The sequence below is a fragment of the Phaseolus vulgaris genome, chromosome 7 (genome assembly GCF_000499845.2).
Source record: "Phaseolus vulgaris cultivar G19833 chromosome 7, P. vulgaris v2.0, whole genome shotgun sequence".
NCBI lineage: Eukaryota > Viridiplantae > Streptophyta > Magnoliopsida > Fabales > Fabaceae > Phaseolus > Phaseolus vulgaris.
Genome location: NC_023753.2, coordinates 6,954,101 through 6,971,776, shown reverse-complemented (window position 1 = coordinate 6,971,776; position 17,676 = coordinate 6,954,101). Strand labels below are relative to the sequence as shown.

General features: G+C 30.8%; 3 protein-coding genes across 7 annotated transcripts; 1 reads left to right on the top strand and 2 right to left on the bottom strand.

Moving 5' to 3' along the window:
* Nucleotides 1-2,198: 2,198 nt before the first annotated feature.
* On the top strand, nt 2,199-8,639 carry LOC137828630 (protein REVEILLE 6-like). Of its 4 annotated transcripts, none has more exons than XR_011083926.1 (9): nt 2,199-2,550; nt 4,015-4,072; nt 4,533-4,656; nt 4,733-4,894; nt 5,024-5,122; nt 5,713-5,822; nt 5,909-5,968; nt 6,291-6,462; nt 7,245-8,639. XR_011083926.1 is itself a non-coding variant. In XM_068635280.1 (8 exons), the coding sequence occupies exons 1-8, from the start codon at nt 2,348-2,350 to the stop codon at nt 6,390-6,392; spliced, it is 918 nt and encodes a 305-aa protein (XP_068491381.1). In that variant the 5' UTR covers nt 2,264-2,347; the 3' UTR covers nt 6,393-8,639. The 4 variants fall into 4 exon arrangements, 2 of the variants coding, with proteins under 2 accessions (XP_068491381.1, XP_068491382.1); XR_011083927.1 differs by having other exon boundaries at nt 2,264-2,550; nt 6,296-6,462; XM_068635280.1 differs by having other exon boundaries at nt 2,264-2,550; nt 6,291-8,639.
* LOC137828631 (uncharacterized) lies at nt 7,011-10,166 on the bottom strand. 2 transcript variants are annotated; one of them, XR_011083928.1, is made up of 5 exons: nt 9,614-10,160; nt 9,101-9,175; nt 8,944-8,996; nt 7,510-8,382; nt 7,011-7,431 (listed from the first exon to the last, which is right to left on the bottom strand). XR_011083928.1 is itself a non-coding variant. In XM_068635282.1 (4 exons), the coding sequence occupies exons 1-4, from the start codon at nt 9,685-9,687 to the stop codon at nt 7,766-7,768; spliced, it is 819 nt and encodes a 272-aa protein (XP_068491383.1). In that variant the 5' UTR covers nt 9,688-10,166; the 3' UTR covers nt 7,011-7,765. The 2 variants fall into 2 exon arrangements, 1 of the variants encoding a protein (XP_068491383.1); XM_068635282.1 differs by having other exon boundaries at nt 7,011-8,382; nt 9,614-10,166.
* Nucleotides 10,167-11,508: 1,342 nt separating this feature from the next.
* Nucleotides 11,509-14,806, bottom strand: LOC137829769 (probable polygalacturonase). The gene is made up of 6 exons (XM_068636671.1): nt 14,707-14,806; nt 14,217-14,528; nt 12,971-13,091; nt 12,620-12,794; nt 12,436-12,506; nt 11,509-12,318 (listed from the first exon to the last, which is right to left on the bottom strand). The coding sequence occupies exons 1-6, from the start codon at nt 14,797-14,799 to the stop codon at nt 11,621-11,623; spliced, it is 1,470 nt and encodes a 489-aa protein (XP_068492772.1). The 5' UTR covers nt 14,800-14,806; the 3' UTR covers nt 11,509-11,620.
* Between the last annotated feature and the right edge of the window lie 2,870 nt (nt 14,807-17,676).

Sequence of the window (17,676 nt, the reverse complement as noted above, 5' to 3'; positions counted from 1 at the left end):
TTTAATTGTTTTTATTCTCTACATAGAAAGATATGAAGAGAGTGAAGGGAAGGGAACAGAGTTGGTGAGACAAAGGTGAAAGAAACAAAAGGTAAAAGGAAAAAATAGGAAAGGGAGCATTGGGTCCTCAGAACGTGAAATGGGTATGGGCCCATGATATGTTGAGCGGGCCCAGCAGAAAATATCTGGTGTGATATTATGTGGCCTAGCTGCGTGTCACTCACCACCTTACAACCAAGGAGGCCTTGTGGGCCATGGGCTTTCTGGCCTAACCCATCTTTCATCGACACGTCACAGAACATTTAATTGCCACTTTTCCTGTCGTTTTTTTTTCAACAAATCAAATGACTAACTAACAGACTATGCTTTATGATTTCTTCAACGAGTTTTTATCAACTGCTTTCGGCACCATACAACTCCCACCTAGAAAATAAAATGAAACAAAAATTTAGAAACGACCCAACAAAAAAACATTTCAAAATATTTATATTTAGATCGTAATGGTTTTAAGAAAAAAAAATATTAAAATTAAAATCCTAATGCTCTGAATATATATGACTATATATTTTTATTTTTATTTTCTCTTATCAATTTAAGTTAATTAAACATAAAGAGAAGCTCTCAAATAGGAGTTTTTTTATTTTTTTATTTTCATGAAATCAAATTTAAAATAAACAATGTTTTCTTTCTTTTCATATTTTACTTGTGTTCCTAATCATGTGTAGTTAGGCTACACGTGAATTCATGAATATGGGAAGAACATGATTTTGTTGTACTGAAATCTATGATCACATTATCAATTCTAAATTCAAAGTCTTGTCAAAACTAAATTCAAAATCACATAATGATCTGTTTTGTGTTATTCTGCTTTAACCTTATCCTTTTATAATTCTTTCTTAGTCCCAAACTCCAAACACACATAACATGATTAGTGTATCACTGTGAATAGTGTATATATCATACGTGTCACTCCTCTTGTGAATAAACTATCCCAACTGAACTTCACAATTTGGAGATATTTTGATCTAAAAAAACGTTGTCACTGTCACTGTCACTGTCTTCCCCCACTTTCCTTCTTCAATTCTATCATTAACAATCTAACTATAATTTGTCTCTAATTATACTTACATTTAAGCAACCATGTTATTAAACTTCACTTGGGACACAGAATATTATTTTTATTAGGAAACTAACTCCCATGACAAGAACAAGTGTAGAAGTTACACATGTTCACAAAATTCAAATGATTGCACATTTTACAAATATCCATATCATGTACATTATCTACTCTTACTCTTGAAAGAAAAAAAATAAACCAAGTAAAAAAAAAAAAGCAAAAAAAACTACAAATAAGCGCAAAAGTGACTTATTTAATTAGAAAAATATAAATACGAAACAAAATAGAGATAATTTAACAAAAGAGAAAAATATAATAAAGTAAATGTGTGAAAATTAGAAAAAAAAAAAGGTTATGATCTAACTGCAATCAATTATGTTTTTTTTTTTTTCTTTTCCACCTTTTGTTTTGTTGTACAAGAGAAAGAGAAGTTGAATTACATCCTATCTAATACGGAGATATATGTATAATTTCTAAAATGTAGGACATGGGACACAAATCTATATATTATATAATTATGAATTATATAAATTGACATTGACAATAAAGATTTATACGCACAAATATGTTTTAGTTTTTGTTTAGTAGAAAGATGTTTCTCATGACTAGTTTACAAATATTTCTTACTTATTTTTGTAATCATAATACAAATTTATATAATAAGTTTGAGCTTTAGAAAAATAATATATTTCACTTTTTTAAAATTATGTTAAAATCATGCTAGAATTGTTAGAAATCCAATAAATATTTTTTGAATTTGACACTTCACCGATATGTATTTTATGAGTGTTGTACGAGTATAGTGTCTGATACGTGTGTCCGACATATACACACTATTTAAGAGACGTGTTTCTTTCTTAAAAGACGTTTCTTAGCATCATAGATTGCATCTCTTCCTTTATATGAAACAGTAGTGTGTGATTTTTTATTTTTGTTAAAGTAGGCAAAAGAATCTAAACATAATTAGAGGTAAAACTAAAATTTATATAACATAATATAGTCTATTTAATAAAAAAAGCTTTGTTAAAAATATTATAACAATCTTAATTAATATAGTGTTGAATTGGTTAGGAAGTGAGGTGGTTGCATAGTAGGAAGTGAAAAAACAGAGGACATTGGGAAACTATCTCTTATAAATACTCTGTTGTTCAGTTCTGTTCTAACTAACAGCAGCATCTATCTCTTTCTACACATTACACAAGCTTGAAACTTAGTACAAAGAAGAGGAACATGGTATCTAAAAACTCCAACCCCTCTGAGGCTTCTTACATGGACCCTTCTGCTATGTCGCTCCTCCCTTTTGCGACGGCTGTCACCGCCACCGATGCCCTTGAGAACCCTGCTAAGAAGACTCGCAAACCTTACACTATCACCAAGTCTAGGGAGAGTTGGACCGAACAGGAGCATGACAAGTTCCTAGAAGCTCTGCAGCTGTATGTCAATTTCACGTTTTTTAATCTGTCTTTCACTAGAATGTAGTGTGTGGATTTTGAAGTTCAATTTAGACATGGGTTTTAGTGGTATACCATATACAAGGTTTTAAATTGTTGTTGAAGTTGTTTTCCATATAAGGAGAAATTGATGAAAATGTGGAGGGTATAATTGTGGTCACTGGCACTGCAAAATCCTTAATGTATGTTGTAAACTGTTGTAGTTTTGGGGTATGTGTTTATGAAGAATCATTACAGTTATACCTCAAGGTCTAAGATTTAGGTATTTCCTATTTTTGACTGGTTTAGTGTTAGGACAGGGTATTACTTCTATTACTGTTATTGCTATTTGAAAATGACTTGACTTAAAACAATTTTCAATATGTTGAGTCATGTGTGACACATTGAATTCTATTTGAATGGCTTTGACTATTCTGTATTGCATTGCTAGAGACTCCTTGAAAGAAAGAGAATCAGAAGGGGATTAGGCAGGTTTATTATTCTTTTTGAAGTGTTTTCATCAGAAACTTAGATTGGCACATTGTTTTCTTCACAGTATCAAAGCATCATTTTATACTTAAGTCTTATAAAGTTGTGCACTTTGGAGGAGATGAATTTTGATATGTTAATTGGCAAGGATCTTGTGCACTAGATGGATAATTTTTTTAAAAGTTATAAAACTGATACGCGTTGTTTAATTAAATTAGTAATTATAAAGTACAGAATCAGAAATAAAATTTGAAATAATGAAGCAAATATGCATAATTCCTTCAAAAGGGTTTTGACTTTAAAAAATTCAAAAACTAAGTTAAGAATGATTTATTTACTCTTTAAGGGAGAATACACGAAAATAAATCATTATGCTCCAATTTAATGTATAGGGGGTGGGTATGGCAAGTGATAGAGCAAAGATCAAAGATGAAATATGGAATGTCATCTGCTTAGGAGAGAGAATGGTATAAAAGATGCTTTATACTAAAGTTTCGATTTCACTTAGTTCTACGTTGGATTGGTAAACTCAATTCGGTTTACATTGAAATCCTCTGAATACTAGCAATGACCTGGTAAATATATGATTTATTCATGATATATTGCAGAATGACCAGAGCTCAGGTTACTTGACATTTCTGCATAAATTTACATAACTAAAAAGAAAAGATCGAAGTTAAAGCTTGGGATGTTAAGAAATCCTCTTAAATAGAAAAGAATGAGAAGAAAACAGTGAGCAGTAGGTAGGAAAAGGCAACAGAGCTCTTTCTATCATAATTTTCCCTTTAAATAACCACAGGAAAGGCACCTAAGAGAAGCCATAAACACAATCCAACAACAAATTTAAAGGCAAAGTGACACCTTTGAAAATACTGTTGTTCTTCTCCAACCAAGTACACCTGAAAAGTACCAAGTTGTTTAAATTGTAAATTTTGATAATAACTCATCTCATCTTTGTTCCTTTCGTTCTGTATGCAGATTTGACCGTGACTGGAAAAAGATTGAAGCATTTGTTGGATCAAAGACAGTTATCCAGGTAATTTCAAATGCAACCTGTGTCTGGAAATTTGCAATAGCTGTTTTAGTTAGCCATAAATGTCTTGGATTGAGTAGAGCAGAATGGAGATGCCATGGATTTAAATTTGAGAACACTTATTCATATGAACATTTATATCTTGTCAAGGAACCAACAACCCCAAAACTTTAATTTGATAGATGTAGGTTTGGGAATGGCTTTATTGTCTTAGAATAAGCATTTTTTCTTCTACATCAATTGGCTAACTTGAAAAGAAGAAAAACTTTCAAGTCTTTAATGGAAAGACAAGCCAAATATTCATTGGTTGAGTGTTTGTAGGTTAAATGAATTTAAAGATCATGGGATATATGGAAGTTTTATTAATGTTAAGATTCCTGCCATTTTTTTCAAAAGTTCCAATGTTAAATGGACGCCTCAAATACCCACAAGAAGGACTGAAAAATTACTAGTGATTTTGTAGATACGTAGCCATGCTCAGAAATACTTTCTAAAAGTTCAGAAGAATGGGACAAGTGAACATCTTCCTCCACCCAGACCAAAAAGAAAAGCTGCTCATCCATATCCTCAGAAAGCTTCAAAAAATGGTTGGAATATTCACTACATTTTTCATTTCATTATTTAACACAATTTTATCTGATAATTTTTGGTGGTATCTGGCAGTTCCAGTGCTCTCACAAGTGTCAGGATCCTTTCAATCTTCATCGGCTTTGCTTGAACCAGGATACATAATAAAGCATGATTCTTCGGCAATGCTTAAAACTCCTATTATTAACACTGCCTGGTCAAACAACTCTCGGCAGAAATCCGCCAATTTATTGCATGGTACTGAACGCTGAACTTTCCACACTTCGAATTTAGATTACATTATCATGGAAATAGTTGTGGGTGTTATTTACATAATTTTCAGAAGGTAATAATGATTTATCGAGTTTATCATATCGCGTGTTTTAGGGCACAAGGTGAATAGTTGTTGCAGTAACAGTGAAAGTCCAAGAGCACAGTTGGTTGGTGAATCTAATGGTCAAGGGAATAATATCCATCCATTGAGAGGTAAGGGTTTAATGATTTTATTTTTCATTTTTTATGTTGTCGTCTACAATTATTACATCATATTCAATGTGTGTACGGCAAGGTTATGAAATGTTGTATAATCATAATCTATGTGCATAGAGTATGCTGTGTACTTCAGTGTGTACACTGTTGCTCTGTTTCAGTTTAAATAGCCAAAGAAGAACTTGTGTGGTCCAGAGTAACTTTGGACTCCATTTCCCATCACCTTGGGATATGAATCTTAATTATCATTATCTAAATATTCATTTGAACTGTGCTTTAACAGCCAAAAAAGTTGTAAATTTTAGATTTTATCTCAATTAGTGGTACTCTTCACATGATGCTAAATAATTTATTGATTCTGATATTTACTATACAGTGCCTTCTAATTATTAAGTTTGATACTGACCTGTGTCTTGAACAATTTGTGATTTTAATGTTTAGATGTGGAAACAATAGTGTGTCCTCTTTTTCTTGTTTTGTAAATCATTTAATCCTTTTCTTCCAACAAAGTTTTGCGGTTTCCCAAATGACATAGGCAGTTTTCTTCTTAATATTTATGTTTCATCTTCTTCCTGTTTCTAATGCAGTTCTTCCAGATTTTTCTGAAGTTTACGGCTTCATTGGCAGTGTATTTGATCCAAATGTAACTGGACATCTACAGAAACTAAAACGGATGGACCCTATAGATGTTGAGACGGTAAACACTTGTCAACGTGCTTTCTTTTTGTCAACGATTCTTTCCGATTATTCTTCACGGCTATTGATTTGTAATTTACTTTTTAGGTGCTATTGTTGATGAGAAACCTGACTATCAATTTAGCAAGACCAGAGTTTGAGGACCATGTAAGTATTCGTGGCAACTATCTTTTGAATTACTTTTACTATGAATATATAATGATGACTGCACAGCTTCGCCCTTAAGGCAACATCAAAGTTGAGTATGTTTTCAGATACCATTTCTGAGGATTCTTAGCTTGAAATGATCCCTACATGTATCATCTTTCCAAAACTGTCCATCTCACACCATACTCCTATCCTAATAGGATTGGAATTTTCTTCTTCATAGAAACTTGAATGACTATAGCTGACCTCAAATTGGATGATCAAGCAGAGAACAAAAGATGATAAACTTTATATTTATATGCATGTTGTGTTATTCATGCAGAGAAGGCTGCTCGCATCATATGAGGTGGAACCTGAGTCAGATAAGTATTATAACAATGCAGATCGAAACATGCTTGATTTGCAGTTAAAGAGTGTTACATAGATGTTGGAGGCAAAAAATAACTTTGTTTTTCATCTGATGAAAGCAGTCTAGTGGAATTTTGCACGATGAGGTAAGATGCCTTCGCATAGAGACTGACTCAAGTAAATGCTGTTCATCATCTTAGCTATGAAAGGCTTTTTAAAATTACCTCAATTCAATTCAGTTTTTATATAATAAAAGAAAATGTAGAGATGTATAGGGTACATAGTTTTGTATAGGGTGCACAGATGTGTGCTCTAGATTTAGCCAAAAACTGTAATATTTGAAAAGAGACAATTCCCTATTAAACCCTTTCTAACTGTACAGTATAGACTTTTTTAGCACTGGGGTGTGAACATTTGAAATGAGAAGTCAAATGAGATTTATTCAACTCATATACCTAACATTATTGGATTAGAGAGTTAGGTTTTTAACTTACGCACCAAAACAGTGTCACACAGGGATTTAACTGACTGGAGGAAGTTTGTCTCTCAATGATAAAGGACACCGCTTCCTGGTTGAATTCAGATTTCCTTTTAAGTTGCTGGTCAATTTGGTGAGAGAATCACTAGATATCCAACTGAATATTAAAAATGACCACAGTTTCACTTGTCACACAAAGGAGTACAAAATGCTACATGGTAAAGGCTGAAACAACCAAATTGATAGTCACTAACGAGGAAACACTGTTCAGCAGTTATTCTTACAAACATCGGACTAATTTTTCACAAAGACCACATGAATGGACTCTAGAAAGTTACTGACTTACTGTACTAACTACCTCTATCACATCCGTTGTTTCCTTTTGGATTTCTTTATAGTGTCATGAAATATTTCTAGTTACGAAATTTTAATGTACTATATCTAATTCAGACAGTAACTAGAAGACTCGAATGCTTCACTACAAAAAAATGAATAGTCAGGGTAGAAGATTCAGCCAGTCTAGGCTGTCGTCGAAAATCTGCTACTAGAAACCTTGCACACGAGGAGGCCAGTGATCTGCCCGCAATTTCATTTCAATGCAACTGTCAACTGGCGTTGGATTGATGTTACTATCACCCTGAAAGTCGAACGATGGGTAGAATATTATCAGTAACTATCCCACCATTTAAATTTCGGTTATGAAGCGATTTCTTACCGATACTATGTTTTACAAAATCCCGTAGTTTTTTGGTTCCTGATACGCGAAGTTACCAGTCGGCATTGAATTTAGCTTTTGTGTGCGAGAAACCATCTGGGGTGCAGGTAGGCAGATGCGGTGATACTCCCCTTTTTGATACACTTAATGAGCGATGAAGTTTACCTGGATTCATAATCTGCTGGAACATTGTTTGACTAACTTCATGATCAAACCTTTTCTGGTCGTCATGATAAAGAGGGAAAGGTTGAGAAATTTAGTTGGATGGGAAAGAGTGGGAAAAAAAAGAATGTATGGCTGAATCAATGGAGTTTATTTGAAATCTATTATGGTCCAGTTGATCCTTTCTCTCTGGAGTCAAATGATTGGAGCAAAACTCGACGTGAGATTGCTGTGCATGCGTAGAGTGGGAAAAGCACCCCAATCCAGCTCCGTGTTGCACCGTTGGATCCTCCACATGTGGTGTAGAACTTTCTTCATTGAGTATAAATTCCACTAGCTTTTCAATCATTTCTCGAGGTGAGCTTGGACTCCTTTCAGGGCCACTAGACATAGAACTATCAACCACAGCCAAATTTTCCACATCGGGCAGCAAGAATAGTTCGTCAAATGTAATTAAACTGTCTTCGTCAGGCAAACAAAGTTCACAGCTCGAACTCGATTTTCCATCTATGCTGCCACTGAAAGAATTTAATTTCAACTCCCGTTGAATATGGAAATCAGGGCTGGATGGGTTTTGCTTCATGCTAACTGAAATGCCTCTACAGAACGTAGATGATTCACAGTCATCAGTCATTGAAACGACTTGTTTTCCTTTTTCCACACTAATAGGAGAGATATAAGCTTCCGAGGGATCACACGTTGACATTCTTCCTGGAAAAATGACATAATAACCTTAAATGACAAGTTGACAAAGAAAATGAAGAAACACATGAAAAGAGTTTGACATTTTCTCCATTTTTTCCCATTTGCTATCTCTTGATTTGTACACTCCCAAGATCCAGATATGTCACCGTTCAGCAAGTCATTGCTGTGTCTAGTTGAAGGAAGTGACAGAAAAAAACCATGATATTATGTACCCTTTAACACAATAGAAGTAAAAGGTTGCACGCCTCGATCTATGGGAACTATATCTGCTCTGTTCTTAATATATAAATAAATCTCAAATTACACATTGTAGCAACATGGAGGCCGGTATGGTTCATCACTTTTATGCAATAGACTATTATCATAATAACATCACAAGGAACCTTTAGAGAAAAAATTTGGGGCACACTTTTTTGAAATATGGGATCTGTGCGAAAAGGATGAGTAGTTAAAGATATTTTCTTCAAACAATGCGATAACAATCCATAACAGACATTAATGATAAGAAATTAGCTAGTAAGCAGATTGGAAACTCTAAAGTAGAATTACAAAACCAAAATTACACACCTGGAACACATAAACGTAAAGAAAAAATGTCGGCTTCCTCGTCATCAACCGCACTGTTAAAGAAAGATGCACCTAATAATTAAGAGGTAGTATTCTAAAAACGCAATGGCATAAGAGGTTTTTTTTCTTTAACCATGAAATGGAGGATTGAGCTTACTATGGAAACTTCACTATGATGTCCGCTTGGTCTAAGGAGAGAAGAAATTCTCTTGTATATGAAATTTTTAACCGCCTGCAATACCAAATCAAACAAAAGGATCTTAATCAAATTCGAGACATAACAATGTGTTATTAGTAGCTAAGAAAAAGGTTGCAGAATCACTAAGCCAAAATCTTCATCATTAGATGCATAACTCTGGATCCTCACCAAACTGAAGCCTACGGTCCTAAAAAAATCAAAATCTACAACGATTCTAATAATTATAAAATAGAAAATGTGTAATATGACTCAACAGTTTCTCAGAGAAAGAAGATTCACTGTATAACAAACAACAAAGAAGAAATAAGAATTTTCTAAATAAATAAAACTCACAGAACAAACTTAAATCCAAGCATATTATTTGTACAAGAAATCAAGAAACTATAGTAATCGTTGGAACGAAGAAAATATTAACAACTAATCATTCGGATCAAGAACATGTTGATATAATAATCATTCATCAAAGTTTACTTGATAGGATCTCGGACGTGAACATCCGAAGGAGACGTAGCAGAGAATATTGCAGTTCCACTTTCTTGGCTCATTTTTCCCGCGAGAATAACTCGTCAACGATTATTGACTCAAAAGGTTATAACCTTTCGAATAACCTAGTGTTGTTGAAGTAACAAGACTTGGAGTTGAACAGACTACACAGACCTTTCAAGAACGCTCTTAAACGTGTGAAGAAGAAGCTGCTAAACCTAAAACCGAAGACATTGTTTCTAAGAGTGAATTCAATGGTGTAGTGCTATCTGTAACTTTTTCCGAATAGAAAAATCACAACAAAAATAGCAATGATAACAAGAACAGGAATAGCCGGAACGCTATCAGGTAGAAAAGGAGGTGGCGGAAGAGGCAAAACAAACATTTTCTCAGGAAAACGCGTGACAGAGAGAATGGAAGAGAAAAAGGAAAAACCTTAGTGAAGTTAGTGTTGAAAGTTAAGAGTGTAGTTGAATGAATGCTTAAATTGTGACCAACATCTCCATAAGAAGGAGATTGAAAAAATATATGCAATTCTTTCTCTTCAGATGTACTGGATGCATTTAAGAGTCTTTATTTGTTTCACTGTTTAGTTAGATGCTCTATTTTTATATATATGATATTAACAATAAAATGAACTTAGTATATTTTAATCTTATAAATTAATTATTAGTTTAGAAGTACTCACTTATATACTCTTAGTTATATATTATGAAATATATTTTTAATTGACCTATATACGGTTACTTATATATTATTATTATAAAATTAGTTTATAAGTTACTCACTTATATATTTATATATTTTTAGTTATATATTATTATTCTAGTTAATTTGAGATTGATTGGAATTTAGGTGAGCTTCCAGTGGTCTCCCTCAAGCTTTACTGATTCAGCTACCCGGAACGAGGGGGCTCCTCATGCGATGATACTTCGACGCTTAAGTCAGTAAAAAAATATGAGTTAAGAGTACTTCTTGTGTTGTTTATTAGATGATCCTTTATGTAGACCGAGTTGTAACCTAGTCCTAGAACCCTAGAACCTCTCCAAGTGGTCTAGGATAAGTGTGTAAAAGATAGATCTCCTTGTTGATGTTTCCTCTGATATATATTGGTCATATGCTACCTAATACAGTCTGATTCTGCCTTTATTGAGCCATTAAGGGTGATTAAGTCTAATTAACACAGGATACTTAACATATGAACGTGTTCATATACCATACTTCAGGTCTAGGCCCATCACTTTACATACCCTCAGTCTCTAGCGTAGGCTACTGAGGTTGTCATCATCATGTCCAGTCAAAATTAGGGTAACGATCAACCATTCATTAAATCGGGTCCAAATCTATGATCTAACAATTATAAAATATATTTTTAATTGACCTTATATACTATCACTTATATATTATTATTATTATTATTACTATCACTTATATATTATTATTATGAAATATATTTCTAATTGACCTGATCTTCCACATCAATGAAATCAAGCAGATATTGAAATATCTCTAAACTTCTGGTACCTATGTATCATGCTGATAAAAAAAAACTATGTATCATATTAGAGCAAGATTAGTGAACTAAAATTGGAGGATATTTAACTATGCCCATTTTAGAAATCTTAATGTGTATATTTTTTAAATGACGTGGAAAATTATTCATTTATAAATATTTACCACTAACTATACAATTCTTGGTATTATTTTTTTATATAAATAAATATTTTCTCCTAAAACTTATCTTAGAATCAAGATTGGTCACCATATTATCCCCATTCATCAAGATCTTTTAATAAGTTTATTACAAGTGTTCAAGGGTGACTCTCTGCTACAAATATTCATTGAAACTCTTTTGAATTGTAAGCAACATTGTTGGCATATGGTAGACAAAACAATCCATTACTTTATTTTGATTTCACTTTCTTAAAGCAAGTGCATGGATGCAAACGGGTTGCTACAAAAATAGTAATTAAAATTGAAAATACATTGATGTGATTAGAAGAAGACTTTAGTGTTACAAGACTTCAGCTTAACGGATTCAATGGGCAGAGAGTTAGTTGGAAAAGGACACTGGAGTGGCCCTTTCTCTGGCAACAACTCGCAAGTAGGAGGAGTGACATTGCGTGTGACTCCAGAAACATTAGTGCAATTCCATTGAAGCTTCTTTCGCTGTTCATTCAATTGGATAGAGACATTAGAAATGCAAATATTGGTAAAAGGGTCGTTGGAAATTCCGTCGAGTCTGGCAGAATATTTGACATCTGATGCAGCAACGTCTGCATAATTTATCCCAGTAATTTTGGGTAGTGCTTTGGGATCATAGTGAGGGTCAGGGTGTGATCCATAAGAACCAGTCATCCAAAACACATATTTCATGGTTGTGAGGTTCATTCTTCTCACAAATATGTCCTTCACATATCCACCTCTACCAACTGCTGTTTTGATTCTAACAGCTGATTCAGTGTTGATGGCAATGAGATCTTCAGCTCTAACATCCGAGATTCCTCCAGACATTTCACTGCCTAAAGCAATCAAGGCACTATCAGGGGAGTTACAAGTAATCCTTCTAATCACTATGTGTTCGGATGGCATTGCAACTTTAATCCCATACTCATCCCATCCACTTTTTATCGAAATGCAATCATCACCAGAAACAATCTTGCAATCTTCAATCCTAACATTTCTACATGAATCTGTCAACAAAAACAACAATGTCAGACTAATTAACATCTATCTCAGCTAGATTGTGAATTCAGGTTTCTTCAATTATCTGAGAAATAATTATAGAATAGAAGAACAAAACATGTTACCTGGATCTATCCCATCTGTGTTGGGAGAGCCTCTGGGAGCATTGATGGTAAGCCCTTGCATTATTATGTTACTAAGAACATGCATAAAGCCTTGTCAAATATCAAAACAAGAATGCAGAAAATAACAAAAGAAGAATGCACCAATGTTAAGAAACTTGAAACAAAAAGAGGTTAATAATCTAACCTGCTGTAAATTGGATGGATAAAATAGGATGGGGAGTTCAATAAAGTGAGAGATGATATCTGGATTTGATCAGAGTACATGAGCTCAATCATGTATGGTCTGGTGAGATTCAATTGTTTCTTATGGAACTTCTCCCACCAATAAGCTCCTTGTCCATCAATTTTACCATTATCACCTAAAGACCAAATTTAAACTGGTCAATAAACTTGGCAATATTTTACAATTGTCTTTCTTTTCTATGAACTCAAAATTGTTAATGATTTGATTTGATTTCATACTAATAATATTCAACTGAAAAATAAATAAGGTCTTTTAAGAATGATTTCTGCTAAGATGAAGTCACATGGATACCTGTAATTACAACATCAGTGAGATGGGTTCCAGAAATTAGACTGCTGAACCTTCCAGCAGGAGCATCTCTCCCTCTTCCATAAGAAGGTAATGCAGGAAGATGAGGCCATTCTGATTCATCCTATCAATGTAGTAATGGAAGTGAACTTTAGTTAGATTATAAGAAAAACATGTTTAACAATAAAAAATTGAAAAAGGAGAATATATATATATATATATATATATATATATGTGTGTGTGTGTGTGTGTGTCAATTGCTATTCAACTAGGATTGTCTTGTTATGTGTAGGAAGTAAAATAAATAAATAAATTAGAGGAAGTCATACAGAAAAATAACAAAACAAACAAATAAATGTTAACACGTTCCATTGAAATATTAAAAATAATCAGAGTTTCAACTTTCCGACTTATGTATTTTAATCTAAAAAAAAAAACTGATCTATTTTTATTAAAATATCTTCGTACCGTAGTAAATGCATTAATTATAAAGAGACCAAATGATAGTTGTTTGTGCTTATTGAAAAGTGTTTATTCAGTATAATAAATGTATTTTAGTTTTTAAAAACAACCAATTTCTTATTTATTTTCATAGACAAATTCAATATATTTCTTAAATAAGTGACTATTTTAAAAAATAATTGTTTTAAATTTAAACAAATTAAATCAATAATCTACTTGGAAACAAATTATAAAGCAATACTAGACACAAACAAGACATGTGTTTCTGTAATTTAATTTTATCATATAAAATATGTGTATTTTGTATTTTTTCAATATTATTATAAATTTATATGGTAATAGTGTAATATATGTAAAAAACATAATGAATGTAAAGTAGATAAAAAAATTTGGAAAAAATTAAGAAAAATTTGAATTTAAATTAAAAAAAAAATTGTAGAGATTAATCAAAAGAAACAAATATAAGAATAAGAGTGTGTGTGTGTATGTAGAGAAAAGAAAGAAATGCTTGAAATAAGTTATTTAAAAAATATTGTAACTGATAATTTTAAAGAAAAAGAAATTATAAACTGATAAGAGAAGTTATTAAATTGATAACTGAAATTGAGAAGAAAAAAGTTATTAAAGTAATTATGAATTATTGATAGATAAAATTGAAAACAAAAACTGTGTTGACCAAGAAACGGGTATGAAAAAGAATCATTTATAGATAAATAAAGAATACGTTTTGCATTATATTTTGAGGTAAAGATAAATTTGATTAGAAAGAAATGGTTAGAAGGTATACCTGAGAAGCAAGAATAATAGCATTTTTGTGAAGAAAAAGAGTGAAATGGCTTGTGAGATTAAAGGGTCCCGTTAGCCATTTTCCGGGTGGCACGATGAGTTGTGCGCCCCCATCAGATGCATGTTGACTCAGATTTCTTATTGCATTTCGAAAGGCTTTGGTGTTGGATTTAACGCCATCACCAACTCCTCCAAAATCTGTCAAAACTGCACTGTGCTTTCTGCAATTAATGGCTTCGTATTCACTTCCCCCATTCACCACCTTCACATTTTCTGATCCCAATATCAGAACTAAGGAGATCACACCAATCACCTGCACACAAAAACATCAACAAACCCCTTCAGAAATTACTAGACTCAAACACTGATATCACACCAGAAAAAAAAAGTATTTCAAAAATACAGCAACCAAAACTTGGCTACCAAAATTATCAAAATAAAAAATGGATGTGTGACTCATGAGAAAAACTATGAATACAAGAAAAACTTACAAAAGAATTCCTATGTCGTGGACACATCTTCATTGTTTGAGATATGGCTTTCCTTGCAGAGAAGAGGCCTATATATGGAGGATTGTCATACATGCATTTATGGAACAATAACTTTTAATTTTGAACGCTAAATGCACTCCCCCCTAGAATAATAATAATCTAAAGACTAAACGTTAAATTTAATGAACTTAATTATACTTAGTAAAGTATTAAATATTGTAATTAATAATTATCACATCAAAATTAATATAATTAATCAAAATATTAATATATTGGAGTTTGCTTTCTAATATAGCTTTATTATATTACATCATTCTTAAAAAAAAATTGTAATATTAAGATGGACTTACTAATGTTTGACTTAAATGTGATTCTGCTTTGGTTTGTATTGCGTTTACTGCTACCTACGACTAATGTTTCGTGGATGCTTCGTAATCGATGAAATATTTGTCTTAATAACGGTGGGAAAATCAGGTTTATGGTGGTTATTCATATTTTTCGTAAAAGAAATGCATGTGTTGATAAATTGACTAATTTAGGATTTATTCATAGAGAATCATTTTATTGGTATAATAGGCTTCCATCTAGTCTGATCTTAGAATTCTTTATCAATAGGTATAATCTACCTATGTATTGTTTTTGTTAACATATGAATTTTGGTCTAGTCTCCTCATATTTTTGTATTTTCTTTCTTTTTTCTTTTTTAAATAATATTTTTTTATGCGATGGTAAATGATTGTTGTTGCTTGAGGTGTCGACCTGATATGTTAAGTTGCATATGTCTAACATGAATGTTTTTATAAAAAAAAACTAATTTTAGAGACAAAAAATAATTATTTAATATATTTTTAAATTATATATTATTTTATAAACTAAAAAATTATTAATATCTAAAGTAGTTTTTATCATTAATAAAAAATTATAAAATATTGAATTGGAATTTATATCTAGTTAACAAGTTTTTAACAAACCATTACTTTAGATTTTAAAGTTGGTAACTAATTAGATATCAATTTAGAAATTAATTTATAAATTTTTATTAATAATAAAAACTACTTTATATACCAATAATTTTGTAATCTATAAAATAGTATTTAATTTAGTTAATATAATAACTAATTAATTTTTATTTATTTAATGATTTTTTAGTAGTGGAAGTAAAATTTTATTTAAAACTTAAAATCTTAAATCTTATGACATGTCAGCATACTTGACATATATTGCAATTAAGAAATCTTAAAGAATCTGCATTGCAAACCTTTTTATGACTCAAAATGTCCTAATATATTCCATTAGAATATGCTCACATGATATCAAAATTTAAGATCTTGAGTCATAAAAGGAAAATAAAATAATATTTTTGAAAACATATATTTGTATACTAGTAATTAAATGAGTGTTATATGTTGACAACGTACATTATATTATAAATTAATTAATTAATTAATTTCTTTTAAAATTATATTAATTAAATCACAATTGTAAATTGATATATTTCAATATATCGTAGTAATATTTTGTTAACTGAACAAAACATTTATTACAACATGAGTCTTATGAGAACACATCATAGTAAAAGTTGAAAAAAAATCTGGAATATGACGTGGCAAAGTAGATCCCACACAAAGTAAATTAACACCTCATAGAACTATCAGTGCATGGAGATTTATCTTAGAACAATTACAATAAAATAAAATATTAATGAGAGTGTGAGTCTATTAAAAACCTTGCCTTTGAAATAAAAGTTGCAAAACTCCAAGTAAAATAATAATATTATTTAAAAAATTAAAAATAAATAAAAGTTGCAAAAAGATATTAAAAGAAATGTGAGAAAGGCTTTTATAAAACTCAGAATTTAAACTTATGCCCTTACAAAGAAATATCCTAAAACTTAATATTAACATTCTCTCCTTTCAGCTAACAATGGATTTGTTGTATAACTTTTTTAAAAAAATATTTTTAATAAGTGTAAAAGAAATAGTATGAAAAAGTATTATAATACATATATAATAATTATTTAGTATTAATTACTATATTTAAAACATTTAAGATATGTTTAATAATTTAATAAATCAAGTCTTTACCACACATGGTTAACAGCAATTAGATAACTAACATACCACATTTGATGAAACTCCCAATCAATTTACAACGGTTACAAGATAATGTAACTCACAAAAGTGGCAAACTTAGTTGTATTCTATTAATATCATAATGTCCTTTTATTAAAAAAATGAATTAAATAAAAATGAATTTTAGAGATAAAATATAATTAATTATTATATTTACTAAACTACATACTAATTTAGAGATTAAAAAAATTATTAGTATTTAAAATATTTTTTATTACTAATAAAATCTATAAACTAATTTTTAAATTGATATATTTAACAATAGACAATTATTTTAGATATTAATAATTTTGTAATTTATAAAATAATATATAATTTAGTCAATTAATTATCTTTTGTTTCTAAAATTAGTTTATATTTAATAATTTTATTGTAGTGCATAAAGAAAATTAATTTTATTTAATAAAATATTGAGTATTTGTCATTAATTAAGGGCATTTATTCACTACAAGAAAATCATGAAATAAAAACCAGTTTTTTAGATATCAAAACAATTAGTTGTAATAGTAACTAAATTAGAGACCATTTTAGAAACTAAAAAAATGGTTTTTAAATTAGTTTATATTATTATTAAATAGTTTCTAAATTGATATATAATTAGCAATCAATGTTTTAAATACCAATTATTTAGTTTCTAAATTTGGTAGCAAAAACCTTGGTTGCTAATTAGATACCAATTTAGAAACTACTTATCATTAATAAAAACTAATTTAGAAACCAATTTTTTGTTAGTTTCTAAAATGATCTCTAATTTATTTACTATTGCAACTAATTATTTTGGTCTCTAAAAATTGGTTTCTATTTCATGATTTTCTTGTAGTAATTACATATCTATTAA

Coding starts and splice junctions, on each gene's coding strand:
- LOC137828630 (XM_068635280.1), top strand. CDS start 2,348: ATGGTATCTAAAAACTCCAACCCCTCTGAGGCTTCTTACATGGACCCT. Junction 4,895..5,023: donor ATCCGCCAATTTATTGCATG/GTACTGAACGCT, acceptor CGCGTGTTTTAG/GGCACAAGGTGAATAGTTGT. Junction 5,823..5,908: donor ACCCTATAGATGTTGAGACG/GTAAACACTTGT, acceptor TTTACTTTTTAG/GTGCTATTGTTGATGAGAAA.
- LOC137828631 (XM_068635282.1), bottom strand. CDS start 9,687: ATGAGCCAAGAAAGTGGAACTGCAATATTCTCTGCTACGTCTCCTTCG. Junction 8,997..9,100: donor ATCATAGTGAAGTTTCCATA/GTAAGCTCAATC, acceptor TTTCTTTAACAG/TGCGGTTGATGACGAGGAAG. Junction 8,383..8,943: donor TTTACGTTTATGTGTTCCAG/GTGTGTAATTTT, acceptor TCATTTTTCCAG/GAAGAATGTCAACGTGTGAT.
- LOC137829769 (XM_068636671.1), bottom strand. CDS start 14,799: ATGTATGACAATCCTCCATATATAGGCCTCTTCTCTGCAAGGAAAGCC. Junction 14,529..14,706: donor CACGACATAGGAATTCTTTT/GTAAGTTTTTCT, acceptor TTTTGTGTGCAG/GTGATTGGTGTGATCTCCTT. Junction 12,795..12,970: donor CACTGATGTTGTAATTACAG/GTATCCATGTGA, acceptor TTTGGTCTTTAG/GTGATAATGGTAAAATTGAT.